This window comes from Sminthopsis crassicaudata, chromosome 1 (genome assembly GCF_048593235.1).
Source record: "Sminthopsis crassicaudata isolate SCR6 chromosome 1, ASM4859323v1, whole genome shotgun sequence".
In the NCBI taxonomy this organism is placed as follows: Eukaryota; Metazoa; Chordata; class Mammalia; order Dasyuromorphia; family Dasyuridae; genus Sminthopsis; species Sminthopsis crassicaudata.
The window spans coordinates 556,293,256-556,313,050 of record NC_133617.1 but is presented as its reverse complement, the minus strand read 5'-3'; the positions used below and the strand labels follow the sequence as shown (position 1 = coordinate 556,313,050).

At 34.0% G+C, this 19,795-nt stretch overlaps 1 protein-coding gene across 4 annotated transcripts in view; it reads left to right on the top strand.

Annotated features, from left to right (window-relative positions):
- Window positions 1–19,795, top strand: part of SLF1 (SMC5-SMC6 complex localization factor 1) — an 89,738-nt gene that overhangs the window by 29,034 nt on the left and 40,909 nt on the right. For all 4 annotated transcript variants that reach the window (XM_074282090.1, XM_074282091.1, XM_074282087.1 and 1 more), the window contains 5 exons: window positions 63–228; window positions 6,054–6,146; window positions 11,547–11,600; window positions 14,323–14,481; window positions 15,594–15,757. In XM_074282090.1, coding sequence (XP_074138191.1) covers window positions 63–228; window positions 6,054–6,146; window positions 11,547–11,600; window positions 14,323–14,481; window positions 15,594–15,757 — 636 coding nt within the window. The remainder of the gene's footprint in view (window positions 1–62; window positions 229–6,053; window positions 6,147–11,546; window positions 11,601–14,322; window positions 14,482–15,593; window positions 15,758–19,795) is intronic.

The window sequence follows — 19,795 nt, the reverse complement described above, 5'->3', positions numbered from 1 at the left end:
GATGAATGAAAACAAACTTTTTTTTAAAAAATGTACTCTTTGTGCTGTTGTTTCAATTTAAGGGTTCTGAAAGCTGGAAAGGCCCAGGTTTTTCTACCAAATAATTCACCACATGGAATTACTCATGTGATCTCCTTGGATACAAATTTAAAAGAAGGAAAAGCCAAGTACACCTTTGGAGCACCCTACTATCCAATACAGTTCCTAGTAGATTTTCTATTTTTAGAGGTAAGAAAAATAACTAGTAAACATGATTTAATATTTTGAATTTTATTGTATAAAGTACAGACTTGCTCAGAAAGTAAAAATATTAATAAAATTAGTATTCATTTTAAGAAAGAAAAAAGTAAATTCTAACTATGCAATTTTAAATTTTTTGTGTTATATTTAACAGCAACTTTATTGAAGAACTGAAAGAAAAAAGACAGTTGAATGTGATGTTTCTGACATTGAGCCCAAATTTCAACCATACTATTTTAATTTTCTTTTCAAACTAAAACATTTTTTGCTTTATCTAGTTCTTGCTTGACCATCTCTCCCTCATTTTGTGACACCTATGCTTTTTTTTTTGTGATATCTCTGCTTTTCCCATAAATATCTAAAACTCAAATGTTTAGAACAGTGAACATTATCTATTCCTACTAATTTCTTTATTTTTAGTAGCCCTCAGTTTATCTTCTTGTTTATGTCTTCACCTCTTCTTGTATCACTTCTTGCCTAGACTGTTTAAACAACCTTCCATTGGTTCCCTTACCTTTCCAGTGTCTCCCCTCTTCAATTAATTCTCTCCATCACTGACAAATTGATATTCCTAAAGCTCAGGTCTGAATACATCACTCCCATACTCAAGTTTCAATGGCTCTCTTTTGTGCCTAGGATAAAATGTAAATTCTCCCCATTTGGCATTTAAGGCCTTTCACAATGTAACTTTTACCTGTCTTTCCAGATTGATTTCACTTTGCTCCTTGATTGCATTATTCACTTCTGATAAACTGGTCTGTTTATTATTAATGATACTGGGAGTTTCATTTCCCATCTCCATGACTTTGCTCACATGACAACTTAGAATTCCTTTCAAGGGTCAACTGAAATATTACTTCCTAAAATAAAGAATTTTTTCTTGATTTACTTCAATTGTTTGTGCCTCCCCTCTACTCTCAGGTATTATTTTTGTACTTGTTCATTTATATATTTAGTTTTCCCACTTTCCCATCCCCAAGCAAGCTTCTTGAGGGCAATTGTGATTTTGGTTTTGCCTTAGCAATACTTCACTGTTTAGCATAGTAACCAACAGGCATGCATTAGGAGTTAAATTCATGTTTAATAAATAGTTGCATCAGAATCCTTAAAAATGTGCATCAAAAAGTAATTTTAAAATATTTTAAAGCAAATGCACATTCTCCTCCCCTCCCCTCCATCCAAAACACATATACACACAAAACAGAATAGTAGATATGGTACAAGATACTCAGCTGTTTTTTTCTCTTAGATTTTTCTTTTCTTTATTCATTGTTCTTCAAGTGTGTTTGTGGCAACATCTCTGTTCAATTTAAGAGCAGTATTATCTATTGCCAGAGAGAAAATATTTCTTTTTTTTTTTTTTTTTTTAATTTTATTTTATAATTATAACATTTTTTGACAGTACATATGCATGGGTAATTTTTTACAACATTATCCCTTGTACTTACTTCTATTCAGATTTTTTCCCTTCCTCCCCCAACCCCCTCCCCCAGATGGCAAGCAGTCTTATATATGTTAAATATATTACAGTATAATTTAGATACAATATATGTGTGTAGAACCGAATTTTTTGTTGCACAGGAAGAATTGGATTCAGAAGGTAAAAATAACAGTTTACATTCATTTCCCAGTCCTTTTCTGGATGTAGCTGGTTCTGTCCATCATTAATCAATTGGAATTGGATTAGCTCTTCTCTATGTTGAAGAAATCCACTTCCATCAGCATACATCCTCGTACAGTATCATTGTTGAAGTGTATAATGATCTTCTGGTTCTGCTCGTTTCACTCAGCATCAGTTGATGTAAGTCTCTCCAAGCCTCTCTGTATTTCTCCTGTTGGTCATTTCTTATAGAACAGTAATATTCCATAACATTCATATACCATAGTTTACCCAACCATTCTCCAATTGATGGACATCCATTCATCTTCCAGCTTCTAGCCACTATGAAAAGGGCTGCCACAAACATTTTGGCACATACAGGACCCTTTCCCTTCTCTAGTAGTTCCTTGGGGTATAAGCCCAGTAGTAGTATGGCTGGGTCAAAGGGTATGCACATTTTGATAACTTTTTGGGCATAATTCCAGATTGCTCTCCAGAATGGTTGGATTCTTTCACAACTCCACCAACAATGCATCAGTGTCCCAGTTTTCCCACAACCCCTCCAACATTCATCGTTATTTGTTCCTGTCATCTTAGCCAATCTGACAGGTGTGTAATGATACCTCAGAGTTGTCTTAATTTGCATTTCTCTGATCAATAGTGATTTGGAACACTCTTTCATATGAGTGGAAATAGTTTTAATTTCATCATCTGAAAATTGTCTGTTCATATCCTTTGACCATTTATCAATTGGAGAATGGCTTGGAGAAAATATTTCTTAGTAAATAGGTGGGTCCTTGAAGAGAAAGAGTATGACAGTTGGCAGGAAGAGCAGCAGACTTTTCCTTTTGTTGCAGTGAAAAATTGTAATCCCATATCCCTCATCTGGGGGTCTTTTTTGGTAACAACTTGATGTTTCTATTGAACATGAACATAGAATAAAGAACCTTGCCCACAGTTAACCCTTTAGTGAATATTTGTTATGTTAAATGGAGTCAACTTTTTATTATATGTACTGTTGGAGAGCAGCAGTAGTTTGGAAACCCAGAGGAAAGGTTAATATAGAAAAAACTTCTATTTGATGTTGCTGTTTATTTTTTGCTTTTATATCCTAATACTCAAGAAGTCATAGCACTTTGTACAAATAACGAAGCCATGTTGTAGAGAAATCATTTAAAAACAATGACTTGTCCAGGTTTTGAATCTTGCCTCCTATAACCAATTTCAGGCTTAACATTAAAGATATCTCTTTTCCATCAAGGTGATCTTGAACTTTTTCCTTTGTCAATCAATATGTATTCATTAAGTACATACTGTATGCTAAGCATTGAGCACACCTCCAAAAAAAGCTAAAAATGGTTCCTATTTCAAGAAGTAGGGGAGGTAAACAAATATATACAGACAAGCTATGTATAGGATTAATATTAAATAATTATGAGAGTGCAGGCACTAGAATTAAGAGAGATTACAGAAAAACTTCCTGGAGAAGGTAGAATTTTATCTTGGATTTGAAGGAACCAAAGAAGATAGTTAATAGAGATAGTGAGGCAGAGCATTGCAGGGATGTGTGACAACCAGAGAAAGTACTCAGAACCAAAAGATGGAGGGTCTTGTCCATGAATAGCAAGGAGAGTGATGTCACTGAATTAAAGAGTATAAGAAATAAAGTTTAAGTAGCCTGGAAAGGTAAGAGGGAGTTAGCTTATAAAGGACTTTGAACACCAAGTAGAGGATTTTTTTATTTGATGCTAGAAGTGATAGGGAATTTCTTGAGTGAGGATATGATCAGAACTGTGCTTTGGCAAAATCTCTTAAGACCCTGAATAGAGCATGGATATAAATGGGGAGAACTTTGAGGTAGGCAGAGCCACCAGTAGTTTATTGTAAAAGTCCAAGGGTGTGGTGATGAGGTTCTGCATTAGGGTGATGGCAGTGTCAGAAGAGCAAAGGGGGTGTTTTTCAGAGTTATTGCAAAGAAAATATCCACAGGTTTCAGCTCAGATATGGACTGTGAGACATAGGGAAGAGTTCATGATGATTTCTAGGTTTAGAGCCTGAAGAACCAGGAGAATGATCATGCCCTGAATAGTAATAAGGAAGTTTTGAAGGAAGGAGAATTTAGGAGGAAAGGTCATGAGTTCAGTTTTGGAATTGTTGAGTTTAAGATGTCTATTGCAGTAATTAGGCAATACTGTACTATAAAAGATGTGACAGTATTTTTAAAGTCGAATCTTTAATAAAAATTGTTAGAAGTCTTCAAACTTTTAAAAAGCAAAGAAGACAGGAAAAGATGAAACATTTCTTGTCATTCATAAACACATACAAACACATATTTTACTTTTATACCAAATCAAATGAGACCTAAGTAAAATCTCTACAAGGAGCAGCAACAAAAGGAAATAGGTGTAGACTAAATAGGAAGACAATTATTCTTACAACTGTAGAAATTCACTTTATCTCAACCTTAATCCATTAATCAGTGATTGCAGAGAATGATGTTAGATGCTGAGGAACATCCAAAGTTTAAATAAGGCACTCTGTGTACCCTCATGCACCTTATGGTCTAATAATAAATATGGTAAATAAACAATAAAAGAAAATCTGTATCTTGTCCAAGACAAAAAGACCAGGTGGAATCATTTGGTTCAAAGGCTATAGTTGCGAATTTGGGTGACTTACTATAATTTTCCATAGCTTTGAATAATAGAACTCCCTAAGCATAAGTTTTTATTCATATAATCGAAATAGAGAAAATATTTTGATAATTTCTACTTTCAAGGAGTTTCTAACATTAAAGGCCAGAAAACTGTTAAAAACTAGATTAAATAAATGTATACAAATCAATAAAATAAATCTTATGTTGCATTGCGAGTAGTCATTGAAGTCTTAAAGAATATTCATAACCTCAGATAAATTGATGATCTCAGTCATGTGGACTTTTTTCTAATGATACAGATCCCAACAAATCTTATGTAACCCTTACCCATTGGGTCTTCCTATAAATTGTGCCTTAAGGACCACTAAATATATTGGGGTTTTGCTTTCCCTTGATGCTTTAAGTACAGGGACGAATTACAAAGACTTCCAGCAGTTGTCACTCTTTTGTAGTTCATATTAGCTTTTACAGGGTGTGTGTGGGTGTGTGTGGGTGTGTGTGTGGGTGTGATACTCACCTGCCTTTCCATTGTCCTTTGGGTAATAATCATATTTAATACTTCCATAAAGTCCACTCTAATGCCTCATAATAACACAAAGATACAATCATAGATTCTCAAAGCCTGTGTCAATAGAGTACAACACTTTCACAGGCACAGGTTCTACCAGGTTAGAAAAACTTTGAGTCCCAACAGTTGTCTGTTTTGAGAGTACTGATCTATCAAAATATGAATTAGGGTGGCCATATGATAGTAGATTTTTTTTTTTTTTTACTTTGGCCAACTGTGAAAAGAAGAAAAGTATAAAACAATCCCCTTATTGTACAATCTAGTTCTGCAGTGGTAATATAGCATCAGGGTAACAGAAAAGGGAACAGGGAATATGAAGATAGGTTTCAGAGTGTAGATGCTCCTATTGTGCAATCTCTGTTCATGACTAACCAGCATTTTACTATTACTGAGGAACTGAGGCTTACCAAGTTTGACATTCTTGATATCAACAAAAGCGGAAAACAGAAGGAAACTGAAAATTAAATGAAATGATGACTCATGGGTTTTCTTTAAAACACATGGAGAAAATGGTAGAGAAAATGAAATAAAACATAATTTCATGGTATGTTTGATCTCATATCACAGAGCTCATAAGAAGTGTTTGCAGAAAAATTCATGTGAAAATAATTACATCTTATGTAGCAATCAATATCTATCAATACCAATATCGATATCAGTGTTGGTATCATATCTGTATCTAAGCTTTCCAGACCTCACCTGACTTGTCCTTGTCACACACACTCTGTCATTACCAGAACCAGATCCTTTCAAGCCTGGTAAACAGTAACTCTCCCCCTGAGTTTGGGCTCTGCTTGCATAACTTCCAGACACCATATGTCCCCTTCCCCCTGTGAAGAGACCTTGGACCATGGCTATATGAAGGGAATAATAGCCCATAATTAAAACTGAAATACTCTTATTGACTGAAATAAATTACTTTTGCATGCATATGGAAAGAATTTCAGAATGATGGAGATGTTCAAAGGAATTCTCTTTTAATCAAACAGCCTAAAGAAGAACAAAAAGCCACTGATTCCAAGACTGACTGTGAACTTGCTGACCTGAAAAAGGCATTAAGAAAGCACATATGTAGAGTGGAGGTAAGGAACAACTAAGGAAAGTTTTTGCAATTCCTGCAAATTAGACATTTCTAGCTAATGTGACCAAGATATGATATAGATCTACTAAGATTTGTTACTATTTAGTGAATATGGCTTATAAAAATTTCTCCTTTTTAAATATTTTTTATGAAGTGATACATACAGTATTTGTGCAAATTTACTGAATGTGAAACATGTAATACTTCAGCAAATACTGGTTCAGGTATTTCCATGATCAACACAAATTCCTTCCCTAGTTTAAAATTCCTTTGTAGTTGTAGTTAGGGTAGCTGCACACCTTTGGCAGCTAGGTGATGCAGCACCAGGTCTGGAGTCAGAAAGACTTGAGTTTAGGTATAGTCTTATATTGTTATTATACTTGTTGTGTGATCCTGATCCTGGTCAAGTCACCTAATCTTTGCCTGCCTCAGTTTTGTCAAGTATAAAATGGGGATAACCTACCTCTCAGAGTCACCATGATAATCAAATAAGATGATTGTAAAGCATTTAGCATAGTGCATAGCACACTTAATAAATGTTTCAACCAACTAGTTTTAAGAATAGACATTCTTTTAATATACTAGATGATAGATATACTTTACTTGACTAGCTATGCTAAAAGTTTTCCAGATTAGTAAAAGCTGATAGAACTTATGTTTTATTGGAATAGTCTTTTGAGCCCTAAGTTAATAAGGCATTAGGAATATTTTATGAACAGTTTCAAAGTAATGTCATAGGGGGAAGCTAGGTGGCGCAGTGGATAGAACACCAGCCTTGAATTCAGGAGGACCCCAGTTCAAATCTTATCTCAGACACTTAACACTTCCTAGCTGTGTGACCCTGGGCAAGTCATTTAACCCCAGCCTCAGGGGAAAAAAAAAGAAGAAGAAGAACAAAGTAATGCCATAAATAAATGAGCTATGAGCTATCAATTCCATATTTGGGGATGATAATTGACTTGAACCAAGTCAAGCACCAAGAACTAGTTTATTTGTGTTTGGTTTTGTGTGTTTGTTTTTAATTTAGATTTCTGATTTTATTATTCTGGACAATTCCTCGTCTGGAAGCTCCCGCTAAATTTAGATCATCAAATTATCTGTAACTTATTGTGTTAGAGTGTGTTCTGGTGCACTGAGAGGTTAATAGACATCACAATAATCAGAAAATCAGTATAGTTTATAGGCAGGCTTTAAGCACAATTCTTGACCTGAAGGCTAACCTCCTATCCATTACACTGTACTGCCTCTGCTTTTTAAATTTTGTTTTGTTTGCTTTGATCAGACTCCTCATGAGAAAGTTCCCACGACCAGAGTAGATTTAGCTCCTCTTCTGTATTGTGAGCTTTGAGAAGTTTTGCAAATATCCTTAGTTATATAGCCAGTAAGTGACTCTAGGGCCAGCTTCATTCCCTATGCAACAATGCCTTAATTTTTAAAATTAATGTAGGAAACATATTTTCATAAGTATTTTCCAAACTTTTATATATATATTTTGAGATCAGATTTTTAGTATGTCTTCTGGCTGTACAGTCGCACTCCCATGCCATATTATGGTATGAGCATAATATTAGATTATCTATGCTATAAAGCACAAGCTCTAATATGTTCTCTTAAGCTGGGAAATTAATTTTTAAAATTATTTTTGCTAGGTATTTGGAGTGTGCTCAGGCACACAGCTAGTAATGTCAAGTGTCTGAAGGTGGATTTGTACTCAGGTCCTCCTGACTTCAAAGGTTGTACTCCATCCACTGCACCACTTCACTGTCCCTGGGAAATTTTAAAAACAGCCCTGAAATAGACTTGTAAGGACCTCCTTTAAGGAACATCCTAGCAAAGTTTAGTGAATCTCTCATATATATATATATATATTTGGCTACAAATATTCACAAAGACCATCTTCAAAGTCAAAGTGATTATTCTCTGTATTCATGATAAGAATACCTTGGGAATATTGTGATATTTCCAATACTTTATGGATTTTATTTGTGATGCCTGGATTTTACCTGCAAAATCAAATATATACATACATATATTATTCATGCATGAATTCATTCACAATGCATGCATTCATACATGTCTGTGTGGATACAAACCTACCTTTTTGTTAAGAGTATATACATTTGATTGATGGCTATTAAAATCAGACCAGTACTTGCTCAGAGAGGTTCACATCTAGATTGAACTGGAACCTAAATGTCTCTCTTTTTGTAAAATGTTTCTCCTAGAAGCAAAAAATATACTTCATAACACCAAAATAGTTTTTGAAAAAGTACATAGTTATGTGAGTAATTAATTCTAAGAACTTTAATGTAACTGCAACTATTGTAATGTCTTATTTTCTAGTAATATGTGTGCCAGTTTTTATGCTACATGGAAAAATTGGTTTTATCACCCATTGAATTATACAGGATGTCCCAAAAGTTTTCGTGTAGTTTTACTCATTTATTAATGCATAATTATTGTACCTGTTGATTTTATTTGGTCAAAGTACAAAATTGTTCTTTCGTAGTTAGGAAAGTTCATCCAAAGAAATACATTTTTTTCTCCTAAATAATTGTAATAATTTGCCTTTCTTAAGACTGTTAAGGAATTTGAGGTCACTTAACTCAAGCCATAGAAATAACAAGCATATTTACATGCTAAAATTATTATTGAAACCAAAAAGTGCTCATTAAGTATTCCTTCATATTCCCTTATTGACATAATGTAAATGGAAGTAGAGGAGAAATTTTTCAGCTAGCAGCTTTGGAAAACCTGAGAACTTATATGCAATGACCTTGAAGCTGTAATTTAAGTGATGATTCCCAAATAACATTTTGTCCCATTCAGTTAGGAAGACAAAATGTGTACCAGTTCCAACTTAGCCTTAAAGTTGCCAACACTTATCTAGTGCTCTCCCTTTAGATAAAATCATTTTCGCATCATCTGACACAGTCATCATTTTTATAAACATTCATTTGCATCCAACCATATAAATAAGGTTCCTTAGCCTCCTTCCATTACTCATTTTAAGGTTTTAAAAAACCCCATGCCTAAGACAAACTTTGTTATATTTGATTTAAGTTTACAACTTATCCCAGCCCCTCTCTATTCTGAACTCAGTAGTGATATCCTTTGTAAAATTCACCTTCATTACCTTGAAGATCTATGAAGTTTAAGTACTCTTTATGATAGGCTAAAGGCTGTCATATTGTGCATAAATACAATTTTTGAAATTCTGGGGAGATTGCTAGTTAAATTTCCCAAGAGAGCTTCATAAAAATGAAAAGGAAGTAACTCAAATGGTTTTGAATATTTGCATAGTTCTGTGTATTAATTAACCTTTTATTATAATCTCAGAACTGTAAACCTTGTTGTCTAAGCTTTGCAAAGGGAAAATGATTACAATGAAAGAAAAAAGGGAAGGAATGCTTTGTTGCATTTCTCATATTAGTGTTAACTTAGAACTTCAGCCCACAGTGCAATGCATTTGATTTAGGTAGGGAAATGGCTTAGAGAACAAAGCCTTGAGCTTGGATTGAGGAAGAAATTATGAATTAAGAGATCTGCTCTCTTGCACTTATTAGCCATGTGAGCTTGCCAGGTCATTTACTTCTCTGGGACTTACTTTCTTCATCTGTGAAATGAGTTTGAGAAATGAGGATAAAAGATAAATTTATATTCTTCCTCCCTTCCCTCCCTTCCCTTCCCTTTCTCCCTTCCCTTCCCTCCCTCCCTTCCCTCCCTTCCCTCCTTTCCCTCCCTTCTTTCCTTCCTTCCTTCCCTCCTTCCCTCCTTCCCTCCTTCCCTCCTTCCCTCCTTCCCTCCTTCCTTCCTTCCCTCCTTCCCTCCTTCCCTCCCTCCTTCCTTCCTTCCTTCCGTCCTTCCGTCCTTCCGTCCTTCCGTCCTTCCGTCCTTCCATCCTTCCTTCTCTGAGGCAATTGGCCTAAGTGATTTGCCCAGGGTCATACCTGGGCACACATAACACCAGGAGGTGCTGAGTGCCTGAGGCTAGATTTGAACTCATGTCCTCCTGATTTCAGGACTGGTGCTCTAACCGCTACACCACTGAGCTGCCCCATTTGTATTATTTCTAATACTTATGAAATGAGATAATATATGACAGTGAGGGTCAAATGCAATCACATATAAAGAACTTTGCAAATGTTAAAGTGTTGTGTAAATGCTAGCTTTATTATTTTGAAGAAGCTAAGGGCCAGTTATTTATAATGATAGTCTTGACTCTCCAAGTTTAAATCATGAGTGTCCTTGGTCATATTTAGCTGGAATGATTATTTATGTAGATCTTACAGCTAAAATACAGTGATCTTTTCACTTCTTTCTGATATCCTAGACTCAAACTTTTTCCATAATAGTAAATATTTACATAATGTTTGTATATTATGCTGATAAACTACAAAAAATAATTATTTTATTGACTGAAGAAAAAATTTTTTTAGTTCATGAGTATAATTTTCCAAACATGAACACATAGCCCAGTAATTATTAAATTAGCATTAAAGTACCATAAGTATTGTCACTTAGAGATAGATTTAAGACAAAACAGAAAAGTGGTAAGATTGAAATTACTCTTTGGAAAAAGTTAATACTTTTACTTTCTCCTCTTTTCCTATGAAATGATAGAATTGTAAGACTTCCAAATTCTTAGATTTAGATTTGGAAGGTCCTCAGAAGTCATCTGGTCAGTTCCTTCATTTTTTAGATAAGAAAACTAGAAACTTAGCCAGACCCAGATCACAAGTGGTAGAACCACTATTTACTCAAAGGGCTACTCACTTCAGATCCAGCAGTTTTTCCACTGTCATACTGTCTCTATGATATAATCACAATAAAGATTCAATACAGTCAAACAATAAAGATGCTAGGTGACTTTAGACTTTGACGTTGAATGTCACTTTAACTTGAAGAAAGTTTCAGATCCTCAACCTAGAATCTTAAAGGATACTTCAGCAGCAAAGATCTTGAAAGCTAAATCCAATTCGAGTAGCTAAAATAATTAATTTGCAATCTTGCTTTTGTCATAGGTTAACATATCTACAAATAGTTTGTATAATTTTAATAAACTCTAAGAGGGAGAAGTAGAAGGTCACAAAGTTATGCAAATAATTGAACATTGACTGTCACTGATATAAGGAAATGCAGGTGATGTTTTTATAACTTTGGGGAAATGTGTGCACTTTTGTAAGGCACAATATTATTTTTCAATATTATCAATGTAGTTGGTTAGGATACTCATTCTTCCTCTTATATCATATCCTTCAGCATTTCAGAATTGTTATATTAGAGTAAGATTTTCATCCAGATGAAAAGTATCTCCCTCTAAACTAATACCCATTTTAAAATAATTTGTAATATAGATTCTTAAATGCTCGGTTTTGATTGTTGCATTAATGTTTTATAGGCTGTGAAGTATAATTGCACTGAATTAACTAAAAGTACAGGATACAATATAGAGGTAAGTCAATTAGGTTGGTTTTGTTCTTTCTCTCACACATCCATCTTTTAACTGAAGTATATTGTCTTTGACACCAAAGCTTACTCTCAAATTTTAAATACATTTTATATGGCCTGAAACTTTGAAAAGAAAAAAGTTTCAACAAACTATGTAGTGATATATTTAAATATTATATGTTAAATGCTTTTTAAAAATCTTAGTAACCACTTAGTTACTAAGTGGTTAATACATCACTTAGTAACCACTGCTCTAGTACTAATAAAATAATAAAACAGTAATATTAATACTGCAGCATCACTGCAGCACAGTGGACCTGTGATCTCATCAATGTACATATTCCCTTCAGGGAGGCAATTTATCCATGAAACAAAGAAAAATAAAGAGGCTATTAATAATTAATATTAGTAGTAATTAATATTAAATATTAATTTATATATTTTATCTCATTTGATCCTCATAGCTACCCCATTAGGGAAGCACTATGGGTATTATTAGTCTTATTTTTCCCAAGTAAGAAACTGAGACTTACATGTGTCCATGGTCATGCAAGTAGTATGGGCTTCAGATGCAGGTATCTTCTCACTCTAACATGGTTTACTCCCCACCACCCTACCTTGGGCTTATGATACTCTTGCTATCATTATCATAGTTGATATGATTATGCCCAGTCATGTTCTATAGTGTTTTAAATTGGATTTACTATTTTTAGATTAGGTTGTCCTAATCAAAAGTAATATTGCTTTTGTATCCAAAAAAGGTGTCAAAATGTATTTAAACTAATATATATTTTAATTGATTTGTTATATTCCAGGCCTCTTTCTTATATCTTAGAAATATAAATTTCAATTATCTTTTTGTTCTACCTAAAATATTTTAATTAGAATGTGACTTATAAAGCCCTTTGAGAACTGTTATACATCTCATAACTCTGGTATGTTGATGTTACTGAAGTAATTATCCCCTTCTGCAAAGCATCTGTATACATTGTGTGACATGCACATGGCATTTAGTCCATCTTTTTCGAGGGGAAAAAGACCAAGTGAGTGTATCAGTGGCAGAGATCAGATATTCTATTTAGGGATATGAGTTGCCGCTGGTATCAGAGTTTTAGTGCTGGGAAGAGTTCCTGGACATCATCCAGCCTTGATCTCCTTGTTTTACAGATGAGACAGGCTATACCCTGCCAATTTTATGTATTTTACACTCATTAATATTGGAAGTATCTCACAATGAATTTGATGCATTTGAGAGGCATTGGGATATTATGGAAGAAGTCACATTTCAGCTGTTTGATCTTGAGCAAGAGATACATGGACGTGCTCTCCATTAGTCAATGAAGTTCCCACACTGATGAAATCATAGGTCTTACTCACTAACTTACCTTCTGTTCTTACCTCAAGAGGGATGCATGTGTATAATTTGTGATGGTTAAAGTACTCCATAAAGATAAAGTAGTAGTGTTATCTTTAATTGTTATGATCATCACTATACTTAACATTTTGGATTTTTTTTCTAGCTTTTCTATTTTTTGACTTGATGCAATATATGGAATTCTGGATCTAGAGTCAGGAAGATCTATATTCAAATTCACTCTCAAATATTTACTAGATGTATGAACCTGCCTGGAATAGTCACTTTTTTTTAACTTAATTTTCCATATCTGTAAAATATCTGGGGATAATAATAGCACCCAGTTTTACCTCACAAAGTTTTATGAGAGTTACATGAAATTGTATTTTTAAAGCACTTATCAGAGTTCTACTACATAGCAGGTTCTATATAAATGCTAGCTATCAATAATTATTACTATTATTATTGTCAGTAGTTTTCATTTTGGGAAACAGTTGCTTTTTTTTGTTTGTTTAAATTATTGGGAGCTCATAATTTTGTGAGTAAGTGAATTGTGAAAAAGTTAAATTTATTGAAATGTAAGTATTTTTCTAAAAATTATAAATGCAGAATTAGAAGCATTATGATGTGAAGATTTGGCACTTAAGCTCTCCTTCTCATTTCCCCAAAAAATAAGTAAATAAAAAAAAAAAAAGATTTGTTATTGCAACATCATTAATTAAGTATAGCCAAGTATTGAGAAGTTTAAAAAAAAAAAAAAAAAACTAAAAAAAAACCCAACAAACCTCCCAGGTATACTTTTTATTATTATTAATTTTTTTTAGAAAATAAATAAAGCATAATCTATTTTATTAATAACTAGAAACAATGGGCATTATGCAGTGCGCCACAAAAATTCAGTGTTATTGCACTTGAATAGATCCAATTTTCCTTTATCTATTTGTCCTGGACCTATAGTATTTTGCAGTAGCCATTCATTGTCTTCATTGGATGAATCTAAACTACTAAGGACAGAACTTTGAGTCTCACAACAATTAATCATTTAATTTTCTTCCTCAGCAAAAGCAGAATTTCTTCTAAAATGAATTTATTATTAATAAAATAATAAATTCTTATATTTTTTTTATTCTTTATACAGTTGATATGAATTTATGGATTGTTATCACTTCAGGATGCAGCATATCCATGTATATGTGTATAAGTGTGTGCCTGTATGTGAATGTCTTTGTGCGTGTTATTGTCTTAGTAAACATACATAGATTTTCAGCATAGGTGAATTTGGTTGGTGCTTTAATCTGACATTGCCATCTCCCCTATAAATCTTCTTTTTCCTTGTTTTCTTTATTTAATCATGCTGTCTTTTGTTTTTCAGGTTAAAAACACTAAACTTCCTAGAAATATATGTAATACAATTGAACTTCTCATTGAAGGGCAGTTCTTTACAGAAGCACTTGAAGAACTAGTTTTCCTACAACCACAATACATCCCTCCTGTCTTTCTTCTTCATGCTCTCCTAAAGAACATGCTACAGGTGAAAAAGCAAAAGCTTAAACATAATGAAGCAAAGGAGATTAAAATTTAACAATGTTGCTGGTATCTATTAACAGCTAATTATCTGTTTCAGAAAATTTTTTATGACTCCTAAACTGAAATCTGGTTTCCATTTGCTGTCTTTTTTCCTTTCACAAAATTAATTTTTTCCACCCCCTATATAATTAAGTCTTTGTGTAAGATAGAAACTCCTCAACTCATACAAATGCTTTAAATCAACTAGAATTCTATTCAGTAAATTACCATCCCCACATAGATCATGTTCATTTTGTTTCTGGGCTTGAGAGGGAAAAAAGCACTTTTAAAATTGTTAAATTGTATTTTGGTGGGAATCTGGACCTGTGATTTGTTCATTATGGACAAAATTTTTATAAAATCATATAAAGTGGCAAACATATTTTTAGCAACTGTTAACTTAAAGTGAAGTCCAATTTGGAGTGTCACTTCAGGGGAAGACAAAAAACACTTCTAAGTAAAATTCTGCCAGAACCAGAGTTTAATTAAGTGAGTTACTCTAGATATTCCTTTTGGGTAAATTCAGGAAGTCATTTTCTTTTGGAATAAAGAAAGTAGTATTCTCATATAATCTGAATCCATCACTTAGAACTGTGATCCCATCCTGTAGTTTCTTTAAACTAATAGTACCAGATTCAAATTGAAACAGATCCCTGTGGCCACATGTTGACTTTAAAAGTCACAAATTGGTATTATCTTTGTCATGTTGTATTTTTATTGTTAAACATTTCCCAATCACATTTTTATCTGGTTGAGATCATTTTTTTTGCTGTTGAGTTTGACCATTTAATAGCTTAGACCATTTAATAGCTGAATCACTGTATTTGCTGTGTGAAACTTATGGTTGGTTTTTTTTTGTTTGTTTGTTTTTTAGTTTTTATTTTCAATTCTGAATTCTCTCCCTCTCTCCACCCCCCCTCCCCACCTTACTGAAGAGGTAAGAAATATGATAGGCCCATTCTTTAAAGGTGCACATTTGTAAGACAGGTGACCAGAAGAAGAAACATACTAGAAGGTAAAATAATGTATGCCAAGAAAGCCATTATTAATCAACTATTTCCTTTCATTTTATAACAGGATAATATAAAGACCTTGATTGATCAGTACTTCCGTGTTTTGTCAGTTCTTCTGCGTCTTCATCCTCCTTGGAAGTCTTCTGCCATGTTGAGTTATTATTTAGAATTTTTTCAGTGTCCAAATTGTATGAAAGGAACATGGTCTTTTGTAGACGTACTTATCCGGTAAGGGAATTTTAGATTATTAGTATAAATTCAGACCATTATATATGTTAGATACATATGGAGTATGTTGTTATAGATTGTTCTCCAGAAGAATAATTTTCTCATAGGGAAAATACTTCAAAATTATGAAAATCAATGATGTTATTAATAAGGATACTCACCAATTCAAATTGCAATCCATCTATGACTTCATAGAAATCCTTAAAAGTTTTTGTTACTAAAAAATTCATCAAATTGGTAAACCTGGTGATAAGCCTTTTAAAACTTACCTAGATTTCTCCCCAAACAAAAGATAGAAGGCTAATCATTGGATCTTTATTTTAACCTTTCCATTTTGGTAAAGTATGTAATAGCTTGTAGTCAGGTGGCGTGGTTTTCAGTGATACAGTGAATCATAAGATAGGATTTCAGAAGATGAGGGAAATAGCCTGTATACAAAGATAATTAATTTTATACTAAATTCCTGTTTTTATCACCGTTCTTTCACTCCTCCCAGCCAAAAATCTTATGGTTATCTTTGACTCTTTCCTTTCAAAAATATTACAGATTTTATAATTCTATAACTTTCAGGGCCCCACTCTACCCCCACTTCCATTCTATCTCTTAAGTCATTTTCTGTCTCCATACCCGTACTACCTCACACTTAAATTACAAGCCTCTTTCATTCTCAAAAATGAATATGACCTCAGGGAGGTGATGCCATGACAGGCAAATGAATTGGATTTGAAGGAGGGAGGGCTGAGCAAGGTCACCTGCCTCACTTGCTCCTCCTGAACCATCCAGGAATAATCCTTCTGGAGAGGATAATTGAACATGAGGGAAACTGATGAGATCATCAAAGGAGATGGACTAGAGGGAAAATAGAAGGACAGTACTTGGGGGGCACGAATAATTAATGGCCATAATTTAGATGAAAAGAAAACCAAGGCATAGTCAGACAGGTTGAAGGAGAACCAGGAGAAAGCAGTGTTCCCAAAACAGGAGAATTAGAATTTATGAATATCTTGAAGGAACAACCAAATTTTTTGCTCCACTTGATGCCCTGGTCATTCTTGTTCTAAAAAAGAGAGTATCCAGGAATTACGATAAACATTGTCAAAAGCTGCAGTCAGTCATCAAGAAGAATGACCTTTGAATCTGGAAATTAAGAAATCATTAGTAGTTATGTAAGGAGCAGTTTCAGTCAATGATCAAATCAGAATCCAAGTTAGAATGGATTTAAAATCAAGTAAGAGGAAAGGTACAGAAGCTAGCTAGCAAGGATGGTAGGATCAAGTGAGGGTTTTTTTTTAAGGATGGGAGTGGAGAGAGGCTTGAGTATGTCTGTAAACAGCTAGGAAGAAGCCTGTTGATAAGACAAGGTTGAAGATTAGTGAGAGGGAAAGTGATGAAGAGGGAAGTTTGCTAAATTAGGAACAGAAAGGGATGGATTGAAGGACACATTTCCCTTAACAAAAAGAGATATCTCTTCATGAGAGTTGGCGAATTTTGTGATTCATTCCCTCATTGACTCTTCACAGAATACTTGAATCCTTTAAAAGTCAGCCTTACTGTATTTCTTCTGCATCCTCTCTAGCTTTGCATCCCCTCTAAACTCTCTAGCCTTTCTAAAATTATGGCACCCAGGACTAAACATAATTGCTTTCAGGAGGGTAGAGTCTAGTAAAATTCTCATTTATCTTTTTCTAGTTAATACTTCTCTTAGTATAGGCTAAGATTACATAAATTGTGTTTTTTTTATCTTCCTTTTTATCTCCCTCTCTCCCCTTAATCTTCATCTTCTATCCTCCCATCCCAATCAGTAGTGTTCTATTCTTCTTGAAATTATTTTGTATTTAATTATCTGTGACCATTTTATGTTCCTCTTGAAAGTAGGGACTATTGTGTTTTTGTCATCTTACATATAGTGTGTATTTAATAAATGTGTGTGTTGTCTTTACTTAAAGTAGCAATATCTCAATAATATTTTAGAGAATGTTCAAGAAATTGGAAAATAATTTGTTAGAAAATTGTGTCTTTCATATTCACTTTTGTGACATTTCTTTCTTTTGATTTTCCTGCTTCTCTGAAAAGTCCTTTTTGTTTACTTAGAAGATTCTATGTCTTCTCTCTATCCCTTAAGTATAGTCATCTCACAATCTCTCTCTTCAGATCTTTTTTTTTTTTTTTAATATTCTCTCCTTTAGCAATGATATCTACTTCTTTATTTTCTTAATGCAGAAGACTCTTAAATATGTATTTCCCGATCTAGGTATTCCTGAGGTCCAAACAAAGTTATCATCTTCCCTCCAAAAACTATCTTCCTTCATACCTCCCCTATTTGTTTTGATCCTGTTGTTATTTCCCAAGCCACCCAAATTTGGACCTTCTAAATCACCTTTGATTCTAACATTCCACTCAGTCCTCCATGTCCAGTCATTTGCCAAGTTCTAGTTATACTGTCTGCTCAAATTAACAGACATTTGTCTCCTTTCTATTTTGTTATCTCTCATATGGATCATTGTTGGATTGTTTCAGTCATGTATTCATGTTCCTCTTTGGGGTTTTCTTGGCAAAGAAATGAAATGGTTTATCATTTCCTTCTCCAGTTCATTTTACAGATGAGGAAACTGAGAAAAACAAGATTAAGTGACTTGCCCACTTTATCATAGACATGTAAAGGTTCTGTTTGCCTCCAATCTCTCCCTTCTATCCAACCTTCATACTTCTGCCAAAATGTTCTTTCTAATCCTTAGGTCTGATCATGTCACTTCTACCTCAGATGTCGTCTTTGTTCCCCTCCTTTCCTTTTTTGAATGTCATAGATCTTTCTGGCATTCTGGTGAGCATCCTTCACAGAACAATATTTTCAAATGTATAAAATAAACTACAATGGAGAACAAAAGAAATCAGTTATATTTAAGTAAATTGCCCCTTCCCCATTAAAGTCAAGTCCTCCCATTCAAACCCATGGAACATAAGCTCTAATCAAATATCCACAAATAATGAGTCAGATTAGATAGGAGAAGACAAAGTTGTGGAAGATCTTGTTTGCAAACCTAATTTGGAAAGTATTCTCAGCTGAGCTGTAGTTTGGACTAATAATAATAGATAATTTATAGAACCTTAATTAAGGTTTGCAAAATGCTTTTATATGTATTATATCATTTGAGCCTCACAACAAACCTAGGACATAAATGTTATAATTATCCTTAGTTTACAGATAAGAAAATTAAGACTAAGAGGATAAGTGACTTTCTCAGAGTCACAGTGTGTTGGAATAAATGTTTGAAGCAAGAGTTGAACTCAGATCTATCCTGAGACCAAATCTGGCACTGTACTACCTAGCTTCCTCGTAGTGAGTGGCTGGGGAGAAAAGATGAGAAACCATGTGTAAACAACATGATAAAATCAGCCTTAAGTGAACAAAGAAGGAGAATGCAGTGATAAAATGAGATTTACCAGCAGCACTGGTATATTTGGAAGAAAATGTGTTTTCATCCTATCTCTGTGGCTCAGAGGATCCTAGATGGAGAGTAGAAGGGACCTCAGCCCATCCAGCATTCAACCCCTTCATTTATGAAGGAACTGAAGCCTGGTGAGCTTGTGAAATGCCCAGGGTCACACAGGGAGTGTCAAAGAAGAGGCTGGAATCAGAGCGTCTAAGTGTCTCTGTTCTTTCCTTTGTACTCCTGGGACTCAGTGCCTCTTGAGAAACACCAAAGAAGATGAAAAGGAATAAAATTGAGATTTTTTTTTAAACTTTATAGCTATGCTTTGTTAAACAGTGAACATGGAGAGGATTTTGTGGGAAGAAGAAGGTAAAGTTGAAAGCATTAAGTATTCAAGGTAATTTTTTATTTGCTAAGGACCTACCAATTAAGTTCAGTATTCATCGTTCTCCCATTTGCAGAGAAATAAAGGAAATGTGAAGACAATAACATAAGACAGTTGAACATTGACAATCACTGAGAAGAATTAGAGAAATTAGATCTGTATTCTTTAAAACAGTCAGTGATAAAGTGTACCGATTGCGAGAAGTAATAAAAGGATAACTGC